General features: G+C 38.7%; 1 protein-coding gene across 3 annotated transcripts in view; it reads left to right on the top strand.

Moving 5' to 3' along the window:
* Nucleotides 1-419: 419 nt before the first annotated feature.
* PIKFYVE (phosphoinositide kinase, FYVE-type zinc finger containing) overlaps nucleotides 420-14583 on the top strand; it is a gene marked incomplete at both ends in the record, with an annotated part of 69370 nt that continues 55206 nt past the window's right edge. Inside the window, 5 exons of one of the 3 annotated variants that reach the window (XM_079710610.1) lie at nucleotides 420-591; nucleotides 2163-2312; nucleotides 5337-5455; nucleotides 6330-6501; nucleotides 12724-12931. In XM_079710610.1, the coding sequence (XP_079566736.1) occupies nucleotides 420-591; nucleotides 2163-2312; nucleotides 5337-5455; nucleotides 6330-6501; nucleotides 12724-12931 (821 nt within the window). Of the gene's footprint in view, nucleotides 592-2162; nucleotides 2346-5336; nucleotides 5456-6329; nucleotides 6502-12723; nucleotides 12932-14583 lie in introns of all 3 variants that reach the window. The other 2 variants (XM_079710611.1, XM_079710612.1) reach the window with 2 other exon arrangements.

The following is a 14583-nucleotide window of genomic DNA, read 5'->3' as shown; positions in this document are numbered from 1 at the left end:
GTGTAAAACCAGTTTTACCCTTTAAAAAGCTATTTTTTTCAAAAAACATCTTAAAATGAAAACTGTATAAATCATGTGAAAATCCTCTTTTTTCCTTTTGCCTGCTCACATTTATGCTTTGCCTTCAAACTTTTAATAATTTTGATATTTTTCTGTATTTGAATAGTAATTTTGAAAATGAGATTGACTATATGTTCCTAGTTTTAGATAATTGAGACTCTTCCTTATGATCTAGACTTCAGTGTTTTGAAGTCTTAATTGGGAGTGTATGCTGAACTAGATTTATTTACTCGTTGGTTTTTTTAGGTCTGAATTTTTGAAGTCAGATTTCTAGATATTTGGATGCTGTTTGGAATCAACCTTCGGGCTTCCTGAGGAACTTACTTTTGCTTATTTCTTTTGTTTATTAGACTCATGAAATGGCCACAGATGATAAGACATCCCCTACATTGGACTCTGCTGATGATTTGCCTCGATCTCCTACTAGTCCTTCTCACCTCACACACTTTAAACCTTTGACTCCTGATCAGGACGAACCTCCTTTTAGATCAGCGTATAGTTCTTTTGTAAATCTCTTTCGATTTAACAAAGGTAAGACTTATTCTTAAAGATCAGAGACCCTACCATCTTGATTCTCTGAAATTCTCTTGTTCAACTTTCATGCTATGTCTTTGCAAGAAAGTGAAATATTAACAAGGAGGTAGCTTTATAATCATAGGTCACTGGGGTTAACTGCATAAGAAGAGAAAGCTAGAATTTTCACTTTAATCTTATTAATTATTGGCAACTGAAGATCAGAATTGAAAACTAAATGTTAAAAGGAGGTCTCTTTTTAAAGAGAAGTTAGCATTTTTTTTTTCCTTTCTTAATATCTCAGTTTTCTTAAGTTCATAGAATGGACTTTTCTCTTTTAGGGGTTAATAGCCAAAAGATTTTAATTAAAGCAATGAAACTAAAGGACCAGCACATGGGAGGAAGGGTTCATATTTTTTAAAAATTGAAAGCTGTCAGCAGGCTTGTTGTTGACCTGTTAAGGTATACATTTAATGACACCAAATGAAAAGATATTTTTAAAATGAGCTCTTTTTAAGTAATATATTTTTTACTTGTTAGAAGAATTAAAAAAAAAAACATGGCCTACATCTTTTGCTTTATATTTGTTTGTATTGTTTGAAATGTGTTAGAAAGTAATCCCTCTAGTTGTAATGGATTTGGGGGTTAATAGTTTAATTAACTCAGTAGAAATTTTAATAGTATTAACTGACTTTTATTAACACTCATGTTTAAAGCTCTGTAAAACCTGTTAGTCCATTTGGAAGACAATAATCTTTTTTTTTTTAAAGAAACTGCAACAATCTTATTTTTTAGAATAGTTTTGGATTTATGGAAAAATTAGGAAAATAATACAGGAAGTTTTCATATACCCTTACACCCAGTTTCCTGTGTTGTTAACATCTTATATTGGTAGAGTATGTTTATTATAATTAATGAACTATTATTGATACATTATTAGTAACTGAAGTAAGTATTTTATTCATATTTCTTCAGTTTATACCTAATGTCCTTTTTCTGCTCCAGGATCCTGTCTAGGATACGTTACATTTAGCCATTAAATGACAGTAGTCTTTTTATTTAGCATATGTTTATTGAGCACCTACTATCTACTGGGCACTATTTTAATAGTACAAGGGATCTATCCCATAAATAAAGCAGAACAACAAAAAAATCACTGCCTTCCTGTGGAGCTTGCATTCTGTTTCCTTAAATATGCTCGAGAAATTTCTAATGAAAAGTAAAACAGGGACTCCCCTGGTGGTCCAGTGGTTAAGACTCTGTGATCCCAGTGCAGGGGGCCCGGGTTCAATTCCTGGTCAGGGAACTAGATCCCACATGCTGCAACTAAGACCCGGCTCAGCCAAATAAATAAATATTAAAAAAAAAAAAAAAAAGTGAAACAAACTGAAGGTCACATATACCAAGGATGTAATTTTGCCACCTTCTTTGAATTTCTCTCTCTTTTTTCTTTAAGAAAACCCTAATTTTTATTTAGGCATGTAATACAAGTACACATTCTTTCCTAAAAAATTCGCATCTATTTCCTTCTCTTTGCTGAACTCTGAGTCTTAGTTTTTCCAATAATTCCAAGCTTTTGTTTGCTGCAGAGAGAGGAGAAGGGGGTCAGGGAGAGCAACCGTCTCTGAGTGGAAGTTGGACCAGCCCTCAGCTCCCTTCAAGGACACAATCTGTGAGATCACCTACACCTTATAAAAAACAGCTTAATGAGGAGCTCCAGCGGCGATCTTCAGTGATAGGTATGACACTGTTCTCATTTCATTCCTCTCTGTGTATTAGACTTTTCCCACAGTCGTTGTGTTTTGCAGGTTGTTTACTGACTTAACTTTTTTGCTATTTGGAATAGTCAGGTACTCTTGAGAATTAATGAAACTGTTACCTGGATAACTGTTGATACCTAAACAAGAGTTCTTAAACATTTTATTAAACTTGAGGCAAGGCAGAGCTTTCTTTGACTGTTTTTTGATTAATTGCGTGCTTGGGTTTCAGCAGAGGACAGTTTGCGACACCCCCAGGAGAACACAGGTTAGTTTCAGCTGTGTGACTGACTGCTGCATCTGTTCTTGGGGTGGCCAGTGTAATGTGATGTGCATGCCTCTGGCTGCAGAAGTCTCTCAATTCCATTAGTGGGCTGCCACTTGCTCTTGGCCTTCTGTCCTTGTCGGGGTGCAAGCTGTCAGTGTGGCTGGATAAGCTGAGCTCCTCTTGCCTGTTTGTTCTCCATCCTGGTCTGCTACGTCGTCATGTCCTTCATTTTCATGCTGTACTGGGATCAGCCTGAATCCACAGACTAGATAAAGTGAGTTGTTTTATGTTTTATTTCTGTTAGATTATTAAACTCAGTGCAGTGGTTTGCCCAACTCAAGGTGACAGGAGAAAGGCAATGAGAGGTAGCATAAGAGAGGGAAAGGGATGTAGCATTGGAAGTCAGGTGTCCAATGTGAATGTCAGATCCTGCCTTGTCTGGCCAGTCTTCCCCGTGAGGTCTTCGAGTGAAAAGTAGGCAGGCACAGGTAATGGTTGTTAGCAGAAGGATATTTTATTGCTCGTTGAGACTTGACTCAGAACCTTCTTCTGCTGGGTCAGAGGAGAAGGAGAAACCAAGCAGAAGAGGAGTTTCACGCTAAGGACTAGAGTGGAGCTGGCAGTATCACCTCTGTAGGTTTCCCAGGGCAAAGGGACTCAGCCTGGGTCATATCAGCTGTTTGGAAGGAAGAATCAGAAGGTAGGAAGGGGGAGAGAGAGAAATGAGCTCTTTACTCCAAATGGATGGAAGGAAGAGACCATCCCCACTTTTAGCCTTAAACTCTCCTTAGCTCTTGAACCTGGCCCGTGGCAACACTCCTATTTTTGTTAAGGGAGCTCTTTTGACTAAATCCTATACTGAGTCAAGCATAGGATTTCTTTGTTTATAAAATTGATGAGTTGGACTAGAATCTAACCATTTAGGGGTTACAAACTGACAGCCTACCAAACCTTGCCTTGGTGTTTTGATAAACTTGAATTTAAATATCACTAGGTGGAGCTTGTAATGTCTAGTTTGCTGCAATCCCCACCATTCCTTACTGTCTTTTATCAAGTCCACTTGATTCTTTGATTCTGCCTTAGCTGCTAGAGGCATTTGAGTTTCACAAGCCTGGGACTGTTTTACCAATCTTTTCCTACTAAAAGGCTGCGATTCCACAATCTACTAGCTCTGTGACCTTGGGAAGTTATTTAATTTTCTAATATTCATTGTACAAGAGAAGCGACTAAGATGATTTGCTTGAGGGCAGAGTGCTAGACCAGATTTCCTCTCATGTTTCTTTCACCTTCATCCATGATGAAACCATCATCTGTTGGTTCCAGAACAGTCTTGCTCCTGCTTTTTCTGTGGATGATGCTGTTTTTACTTTCTCATACTCCTAAGTGGCTAAATGCAAGGGGCTTCACAATTAATTGTTGCCTGTGCATGGGAGCACAGCCTTACTGTTCTAACAGCTTCATCTGTCTCCTTTTTCAATTCATAAATCCTGGAGAGTTGGTTTATCACAGAGACTCAAGAACAATTTGGTCATTCTAATACACATACATTTTTATTCTAGTAATAACACATCTGAGGTATCTGCTGAAATTAAGATATTATTTATAGAAAGATAAAGTTTTCAAAGTTTTCTAACATAGGTACTGTTTAGATAATTATTTCCGTAATTAATATCTTGGAAAGTTCTTCATCAATTTAGATTTAGATACCAACTTCACATTTTTTTGTAATTTTTTCTTTTCTACTCAACCAAAACAAAGAACATCTAAATCTAATCTAGCAAACAAGTGAGTTTGGGAAGGATTTAGAGAGGGCTATTTTCCATCTTGCTTTACCATAAGTTATTAGGGTAATGAGATTAAGCTAATAAGGATGTTCATCCTTTTTGTCAAGCCACCTCTACTTCATCTTTAGGTTTAATAACTGCTGGAGCCAGGAATAGGTAGAAACTTCAGTTGTAATCTTGCTCTAAAATAAGGAAATGATACATGACAGCTTTGGTGGACACAAAGCTGGAACGTGGGCGTGTTTTATTATTGACAGGACTGGCTTCAGTATTGCAGTTTCAAGAGCAAGTGATCCCGTCTAGTTTGGAACTGTAGGAGTAGGGAGGTGGCAGGGAAGGGTTGCATTGGGGTTCTAGCAATTCTTTGGGGAAGAGAAGTCTGCTTGGACATCGGTGAAGGGAAGTTTGTAGATAAATTACCATCCTGGATGTTCTGAAGTCTGTCAGACTCTGTGGGGTTGGCTATTAAATTCCTTCTGATGATCTACTTCACGAGCCTTTGGGTTTGTGGTCTGCAGACTGAACTGAACTGTTCAACCCTGTCGCTGACCTGTTTGACTGTAGAGACTGGGCTAGGAAAACACACAGGGATTGCTTTTCCTTCTGTTAAATTTCTCGCAGGTATTTCTAACAGGACTGAAGGACCCAAGAAATCATTAATGAATTTTGGGCCATGTTAAGTGAAGCTCCCATCCAGGCCTTAAAATCATCAGTGGTCTCAGACAGTGTTTGTCTCAGGTAGCCCTCATTTGCTTGTGAAGCAGTGTTTCACATGGTAATAAACACTTTCAACAGCCTCTTACCCTTATAAAGACTAGTTTTAACTCTCAGTCTGTGTCACTGGCTGGGAGAACGTAAGTATTGATATATACTAAAAATAAGAGGTACTTTGCATTGATACTAGAGACAATTAAGGTAGTTTTTTTTGCTCTTTGTTTTGTAAATCTCACTTAGATACCAGAAGGAAGGCAGAACCTGCCTTTGGAGGTCATGACCCTCGTACAGCTGTTCAGCTCCGAAGCCTCAGCACAGTATTAAAACGCCTCAAGGAAATCATGGAGGGGAAGAGCCAGGTACTGTCTAGAGAATTTAGAAGATTACTTATTAAGCACTTACATGGGGACCATGCGGTACTCACTAAAAATGGTACAATGCCACTTGAAAGAAAGTTCAGTTAGTACTAACTTCACCTGTGGACACCATATTTTTTACTCATAAGTTCCTAATTTTACTTTATCAATTTTTTTCATTTATGGATTGTGCTTTTTGTGTTCTGTTTAAGAAATGTTTTTCTAGCCTGGGGTAGTAAATATTCTCCCATGGTTTCTTTAAGAAGCTTTATTATTTGTGTGAAGTATATGGATCAAGATTTACTTTTCCCCCATGGATGTCCAGTTGGACCCAGTACCATTTTAAAAATTTTTTAAATTTATCTATTTATTTATTTATTGGCTGCGCCACACGGCATGTGGGATCTTAGTTCCTGGACCACGGATCGAACCCGTGCCCCCTGCAGTGGAAGCTCAGAGTCTTAACCACTGGACCACCGGGGAAGTCCCAGCACCATTTTTTTTTAAAGACCACCCTTTACTGACTGCATTACAGATCTTGTCAGAAATCCATTTATATGTGTGAGGGTGAGTCCATATATGTCCAGGGCCCTCCTTTTTCTTCTACAGCTCCATTTTTTCCTTCCACTAATACTCTGTCTAAAACTACTGTAGCTTTGGAATAAATCTTAATGGCTGACATTATACGTCCTTCAGTTTATTCTGCTTCAAGATTGTCTTGGTCATTTTGACCTTTTGCGTTCCCATATGAATTTTAGAAATAGCTTGTTAATTTCTGCAAAAGAAATTTTCTAGGATTTTGATTAGCATTGCATTTGCCATTGCATTTTAATAATCAGTAGTTTCAAAAAGCCTTCACACATTTTTATTGTTACAGGATAGTGACCTGAAGCAATACTGGATGCCAGATAGCCAGTGTAAAGAGTGCTATGACTGTAATGAGAAATTTACCACTTTTAGACGCAGACACCACTGCCGACTGTGTGGGCAGATTTTCTGCAGTCGTTGCTGCAATCAAGAAATCCCTGGAAAATTTATGGGTTATACAGGTAAATGAGCTGTATTGACAAGTTTACAATTTTTAAAGGTCATAACAATAAAATAGTTATAATACAGGACCCATGTTAAGTCATTTTTTTATTTTGGACATCATGTGTGAGTTATGGGGTACACAAACATGAGGGAGACATGGCTTTGCTTTTAAGGACCTTATAGGCAAATAATAAAGTAGATGGGGATATTCATAAATAACGTGAGTAAAAGACAGTATATCATAGATGCTACCAAAAAACCATAGGACTGTTAATGTTTTTTTTTGTTGTTGTTTTTGTTTTTTTAAAAAAAATATTTATTTATTTATTTATTTTTGGCTGTGTTGGGTCTTTGTTGCTGTGCGCGGGCTTTCTCTAGTTGCAGTGACGGGGGGCTACTGTTCGTTGCGGTGTGCAGGCTTCTCATTGTCGTGGCTTCTCTTGTTGCGGAGCACGGGCCTTAGGCACGCAGGCTTCAGTAGTTGTGTCACGTGGGCTCAGTAGTTGTGGCGCGTGGGCTCTAGAGCGCAGGCTCAGTAGTTGTGGCGCACGGGCTTAGTTGCTCCGCGGCATGTGGGATCTTCCCGGGCCAGGGCTCGAACCCATGTCCCTTGCATTGGCAGGCGGATTCTTAACCACTGCGCCACCAGGTTAATGTTTATTAGACAAGTTGGTTGGAGTGATCACTAATTTATATTATTATGAGAGTTTTTATTTTACAAAATACAGATATTCCTTGAGTTATATGACACTGTGCTTTAGCAAATTGCATTTACTCATATTCTTCCCTAAATTTTAGTAATATAGAGATTTAAAATTATTTGTTGAAGCAGAAAAAAACTAAACGGTGTGTGTAGTGATTAGGGAGTGGAAGTGGAAGGTGGGCAGAAGTTACCAGAAAGAGAACACTTCTTTTTTGTTAAAGTATATATGTGTGTGTGTGTGTGTGTGTGTGTGTGTGTGTGTGTGTGTGTGTACATAAAATTTTAAAAATATTTATTTATTTATTTTGGCTGCGCCAGGTCTTTAGTTGTAGCATGCGGGAATCTTTTAGTTGCAGCATGTGTGATCTTTAGCTATGGCATGTGAACTCTTAGTTGCGGCATGTGGGATCTAATTCCCTGACCAGGGATTGAACCCAGGCCCCCTGCATTGGGAGCGTGGAGTCTTAGCCACTGAACTACCAGGGAAGTCCGAGAACACTCTTAGTATCTCTCTCATGTTATTTGTATTATCATGTAGATCTTCCTTTTGGCCTTACTCACTTAAAAAAAAAAGATTTTTTTTTTCACCTAAACTGCTTCAGAGTTCAGACCCCAGTTATCTTTCATCCAGATTATGGCTGCAGCCTTTAAAAGATTTTTTTACCTTTAGTTTTTCCCTATCTCAAATTCACTTTTCATACTCTAGTCAGTATCCTGTTAAATGCTAATTTGATCATGTCAAATTCCCTTGTGTAAAACCCTTTCAGAGTTCTCATTACCTATAGGATAAAATCCTGTCTTGTTAATATGGTTGGTGTATGGATTCCCTAGGGCTTTCTTAACAAAATACCACAAACTGAGTGGCTTAGGACAAACAGAAATTTGTTGTCTCACAGTTCTGGAGGCCAGAACTACCGTAATAGCCCTCATTCCACAGGTCAGGAACAAATGTAGGGATTTGTCATTTGCTGAGTATGTCTATTCCAGTTATATATTCTAGAACTGAGGGATAACCACAAATGGGTTCGGGGACTCACTGAACCCACTGTAAGATGGACCGAAGCTGGAACTCTGTTGATCACCTGACCTCTGTAAGCCTCTGCTCTGACCTGAAACCATAGTAACATTTTGAGCCTCTTGGAATTAGTGTTAATTCAGTGCCAAAGTCCAGTCATCTAAAAGTTTGACTATTACCTTTTTCTCAATGCACTGTCACTCTGGTGAAAGGCTATAGGTCCTTTAGGGAAGCCTTTTAGGAAGATAAGCAGTATACATTTTTTGGCAGTGTAGTGGGGTCCTTCCTCAAGGTGACCCAGCCTCCCTTCATTCAAGGAATTCTGGGTCTGTAAATGGCTTAAGTCTGAGAATGGGTTGAGGGGTCATGACTCTTTTTGATTCAAGTTTGAGTTTTGTTCACTTGATCTAGAACTCTTTTTCTTATACAAATCCAGTAAGAATTTAGAAGACTGCCCATTGACTTTTAGGAACACCATGATCAGATGTGTCATAGATCTCTGTATATGTTACACTATTCTGCTTACAGCTTTGACTCTGATGTCTGTTCTAGTAACATGCCTACCTTGTCTTTGGCGATTAAGTGCCACCACTCTGCCCCTGCCAACCTGGGATCCAGTGGTCACCAGTGCATTTAGATTTCCCAGTTCAGCACCAGCAGTTCCCACTATAATGGGTGACTGCAAAGCTCTCCAGGGATGCTGGGGCTCCCCTCACAAATTTTTTTTCTCATAGTCATGGTGAAAGGTATGTCCCCTGGATCCTCCTGGGGCAAGTGAGCAGATCTTACTTGGTAAATCTGCTCTTAACAGTCTCCCTAAGGTTTTGGATACCTTCCTTTATAGCATTCCAGGGTAATTCTGGCATTTCAACTTCATTTAGTATAGGACACTTTTGGTCCATGTTTTAGCCAACCAACCAATTAACCAGACTGTTAGAGCCCCTTTGAACACCTTGAGCTATAATTAAATCCAGAATCTCTGCTTAGTGGGTCCATATCAGTAGATCCAGTTTGATCTGACTTTATGTTCTTTCCAGTATTATTCTATACCCTTGGTAGCCATTCCCACACGTATTCCCTGGGTTTCTTTTTGTCTAAATTGGAAAAATCATGTAGTTCTTTTGGAGTGTAGTGTACTTCCTCATGGGTCACACTTTATAACTCTCCTTTCAGGGGACCTGAGTCTTATTATAGGCCTAGAAGCAAAGAGGGTAGTGGGAGTGGGTCCTGAGGAGAATAAGCAGGGTCTTGCAAGGCAGCTAACTCATGGGAGGCCGTTGTGAATTTCTCAGGCAAAGCAGGGTTAATCTCAGACAGGGTGGAAATGCTATTTCTACTCGCAAAGAAGACTAAGTAGAAGTTGGCAGTTCAGTGTTCCCAGCTTCCCCAAATATCCCCTTCCAGTTTTCAGGATCTCATTCCTTTCTAATCAATGCGCTAATAGACACACTGTAAAGGTAAGTGATTCAGTGTGTGTTGTGGTTCAGTTACTTGCATGATGAGACTCTTGGTTTGATTTTCAGCAATCTCAGCTCTGCAGCTGTATATGGTTTCTTTCAGGGAAGACATAGACACTTTCAGGTACATTGTACAGTTCTTGAGCTGGGAATCTGAATTCCTGATGTCATTCTTTTCCCTTTTTGTCCAGTGCAATTAGGAGCAGCTAATCTCATACTCATTAGTTTGACAAAAATGTTCTAAGATGTGCAGTACATGGTAAATCAGGTCTTTGCCTCTTAGAAGTATTTGATTAGGAGTATACATAGGTGATACTTTACGTGACTCTGTTGCCCCATCACACCGTGGACTATCAGCATTCTCTTTACTACTGGGAATAGAGTCCTTATTGCCTTTAAATCTAATTAGAGAACCAATTCCAGAAACCCAAAAACCAATTCAGAAAATTCAACCTTAAGATTTTGTTGCTCTAGAACTTCTCTTGGTACCAATATTTGTATTAGGGTTCTCCAAAGAAACAGAACTAATAGGGTATTTATGCCCTTCCCCACCCCCACCCCCCCAGCACACACACATTTATATAGAAAGAAAGATTTATTTTAAGGAATTGGCTCAAGTGGTTAAGGGAGCTGGCAAGTCTGAAATTCTTAGGATAGGCCAGCGGGCTGGAAACTCAGGCAGAATTTCTGTCTTAAAGACTGGAGACAGGGCTTCCCTGGGGCGCAGTGGTTAAGAATCCGCCTGCCAATTCAGGGGACACGGGTTTGATCCCTGGTCCAGGAAGGTCCCACATGCCGTGGAGCAACTAAGCCCGTGCGCCACAACTACTGAGCCTGTGCTCTAGAGCCTGCGAGCCAAAACTACTGAAGCCCGCGCGCCTAGAGCCCGTGCTCTGCAACAAGAGAAGCCACTGCAACGAGAAGCCCGCGCACTGCAACGAAGAGTAGCCCCCTCTCGCAGCAACTAGAGAAAGCCCGTGCGCAGTGAAGACCCAACGCAGCCAAAAATAAATAAATAAATAAGACTTGAGACAGAATTTTTTTCTTTTTTTAAGAATCCTCAGTCTTTGATCATAAGGCCTTCAAATGATTGGATGAGATCCATCCATATTATGGAGGGTAATCTGGTTAAAGTCAACAGATGGTAAATATTAATCATATCTTAAAAAAAAAACCTTCACCGTAACAACTAGACTATTGTTGGACCAAATAATCAGTCTTGCCAAGTTGACACATAAAATTAACCATTGCAGATGGGACAATGAATTCTGGACACAATTATATATCCAGGCTGCGAATAAATATCTAGAATACCTAGGCACATAGAAACAGATCAATGAATGTTAAGTTATAGTGGTGTAGCAGTTCTATCTCTGTATCTGCCATGCAACTTTCTGATTATATGTCTCTCTTGTCCCCAGTGGACTGAGTTCTTTGATGGCAGGGCTGTGTCTCATCAGCCTTTTTACCACATCCTTTAATTTAGGCATGCGTTCAGTAGGCCCTTGCTGGTGAGGATTCTTCAGGAAATGAAAACTTTTCTGGTCTGGGTTGGCTCCCTTTATTGATCTGATCATTTTCATTCTAAGAGCTGAATGATGAAGGGAGATTTCCTTTACAGTGTAAGAACCAAGCCTTTGTTATGGCAACTTAAGGACCTTTCTGCAGGAAGTAATTTCATCTCCTTACTACAGTTCTGCTTTGGTCAGCTGGTGGTAGTATGTCCTAGTATTCTCATTTATCCTGGACTGGAATTCAATTTTTTTGTGGGGGCTCTTGATTGGAGATATCGTTCTTTAGATTCATCTGTTGAATCATGGTGTTAGAAATGAGTAACACAACAAGTGATATTTAATTTTGCTTAAAATACATGCATAGGGCCTCCCTGGTGGCGCAGTGGTTGAGAGTCCGCCTGCTGATGCAGGGGATACGGGTTCGTGCCCCGGTCTGGGAGGATCCCATATGCCGCGGAGCGGCTGGGCCCGTGGGCCATGGCCGCTGAGCCTGCGCATCCGGAGCCTGTGCTCCGCAACGGGAGAGGCCACAACAGTGAGAGGCCCGCGTACCGCAAAAAAAAAAAAAAAAAAAAAAAAAAAAAAAAAAAAATACATGCATAATTTAATAAAGCTGAGTACTATGTAATAGTTGTCTTAAAATGAAAAATAAGAGACCCTTTATTGTACTTGGTAGTAATTATGGTAAAAACACAGTACAGTTGACTTTCAGAAGTCTTTTGTTCATGTCACTTCAGTCCTCTAATGTTAATGGTAAAAAGAATTAAGGTAGAATTGTTACGTAACATGTTATTAGTAAAGTTTAATTATCTTACCTCCTTTTTTAGTACACTAAATTGTTATAGAATCACACAAAAAATTGTTACAGAAAAAGAGGGTAGAAATGAAAACTTACATTTGGGCAGGACTGCATCCTGAAAAAAAATGCATTTAAAATTATTAAATAGCCTTATTATTTGTCTTCCCAAGAATATTTCATTTCCACCCTTACTTTCACTATAAGAATTTCCTTTATACTTCCCCCCCTATATTTCATATTGCTTGTAAGCCAATTTTGTTAGTTTGTTTTTAAAACTGCGCCCCCTTGTGGAGGCCACTCTTCATGGCTACATATAGATAGCTAAATAACATTTTCCTCCTTACTTGTTATTTAGGGAAAAAGTGTTACTTCTATTTGTGTTGGTTTATGTACTCAATTAAAAAAATTTTTTTTCTTGAACCTCCTGTCTCTGATAGATCCCTTACTTCACTTTAGAACCTTGAAGAATATTCTTTTAGCAGAGTTTTCTTGTACCTTGAGTCATATTTTCTTGTTATAAATATTTGAGGTAATTTGGATACCTGGATGGATTTTGCATAATGATGGTTTTTAAAATAGATAACAGAGCTAACAAAGTTACTTCACTTTTAAAAGATGTCTTTTTTGGTAGTCTTTACTTGAGGATGGTTCCTGTTATTAGATTAACTAGTAACCCAAGGGTTTAATATGTTCTGGTAAGTAATATATTAGTTATCTTTTACTTAATTTTCTTTTTTTTTTTTCCTCCTAGGGGACCTCCGAGCCTGTACATACTGTAGAAAAATAGCCTTAAGTTATGCTCATTCCACAGACAGTAATTCCATTGGTGAAGACTTGAACGCTCTTTCAGATTCTGCTTCCTCTGTGTCTGTACTTGATCCGAGTGAACCCCGAACACCTGTAGGGAGTAGAAAAGCCAGCCGCAACATATTTTTAGAGGATGATTTTGCCTGGCAAAGGTACTGCCACTTACATGTAATTTTATTTATATTTGATAAATACTGATAGTCTTGTGACCTAAGGGTGCTTTAAGTTAACATTTAACCTCTTTGAATTGTTTCCTGAAAATACACCTTTTTCTCAGCTTGCCTTAGGAAGGATCACAGAAGATGTTTATGGATAGTGATAATGTTGACTAATTAGAATGTTAGCTCCACAAGAGGAGGAGAGACTTTTTCTTGTTTGCTCTTCTACACCTGGCACCAAGAACAGTGTATGGCCTATATATGATCCTGATAATATTTGTTGAATAAACAACAGAAGTTATTTCCATTAATAATTTCTAATGTAGCCTTCTTTGAGAAGGAGGATGCTCATAAGATTTGTGTTCATAATATTTGCAAATGAAATTAGATTTTTTCCCTTCCTGAGGAACATTTCATCTTTTTTCATACGTCTAAATATGCTACACTGTCTGGTTGTGGAGGATGTTACTCTTTCTTTACCTGGAACTGTTTGAATTAGAATCCTAGATTCATCAGTTTCTGGTTGTTTTTCATTAGCTAAATAATTTTCTCATGCATCATACCAAATATGGCCATGTCAGAGTGCTTGAAATATTAACTAGCATCTTTCTGTTATTTTCTCAGTTACCTCTTAATGGAGTGAGGAATTAATAGGTAACCAATGAATTTAGACAAAAGTAAAAAATGAATGAATTATACCTACATTCAACATGTATGAATCTCGGGGATATAATGTGGAGGAGAAAAGAAAGCCACATATGATATAGCCAGTGATTATTTATAGAAAGTTCAAAAATATACAAATGAATACACTATCTAGGGATACAAACATGGTAAACTTATAAAGAAAAGGAGGAGAATGATAAATATAAAATTTACAACAGTAGTTTCATTGAGGACAGGGAAGGGAATGGGATTGGGTCAGGGGAACAAGCACTTCAAAGTCGGTGGTAATGTTCTTTTTCTTAAATTGCTCCATGGGTGCATTGGTGTTTGTGGTATCATGATTCTTTATACCTTACATATATTTTATAAGTTTTAAAGATTGACTCTGCATTTAATGAACAAGAAAGAAAGGAGAGGGATTCTTCATTTCTTACTTCAGTAAGCAATGCCATGTGGATGCCTGGCCCTGTTGTGTGAGCCCAGAATTGGCAAGTGTGATTTAATAAAACAAACCAGGGTTGAAAGCTTCCTGGGAGACGCCGGATAGATGTCAAAGGCAGAATAACTTTAGGTTCTGTGCTAATAGTTTAATGTTCATTCTCTTTTAGCCATCATTTCTTTGTGGTAGGCACTACTTTCTCCTTTTGACAGATGTGGGTGCTGAAGTTCAGCGAGATTAAGTAATGTGCCCAAGGTCACACAGCTAGTAAGAGGTAGAGCCTGCACTTGGACCTAGGTTTGTGTGACTGCAGTGCCATTCCACCTAGTTATGGGGACTGAGAATAAAATATTTGAACTCAGGATTCCAGCCCCCCTCAGAGCACTTCAATTTTGTATATGTGATGTGAGAAGGAGTTCTACAAGTCACTCATCCAGCCAATTTTATTATTTTATTGACACCCATTATACTTAATAAACTCTCTTTATTGCTCGCTCTTTTGGTATTTGATATCCTTAAGACAAAACCCATCCTATTTCCA

The sequence above is a fragment of the Hyperoodon ampullatus genome (genome assembly GCF_949752795.1).
Source record: "Hyperoodon ampullatus genome assembly, chromosome: 8".
Taxonomy (NCBI): domain Eukaryota; kingdom Metazoa; phylum Chordata; class Mammalia; order Artiodactyla; family Ziphiidae; genus Hyperoodon; species Hyperoodon ampullatus.
This window is presented reverse-complemented; position numbering and strand designations above follow the sequence as displayed.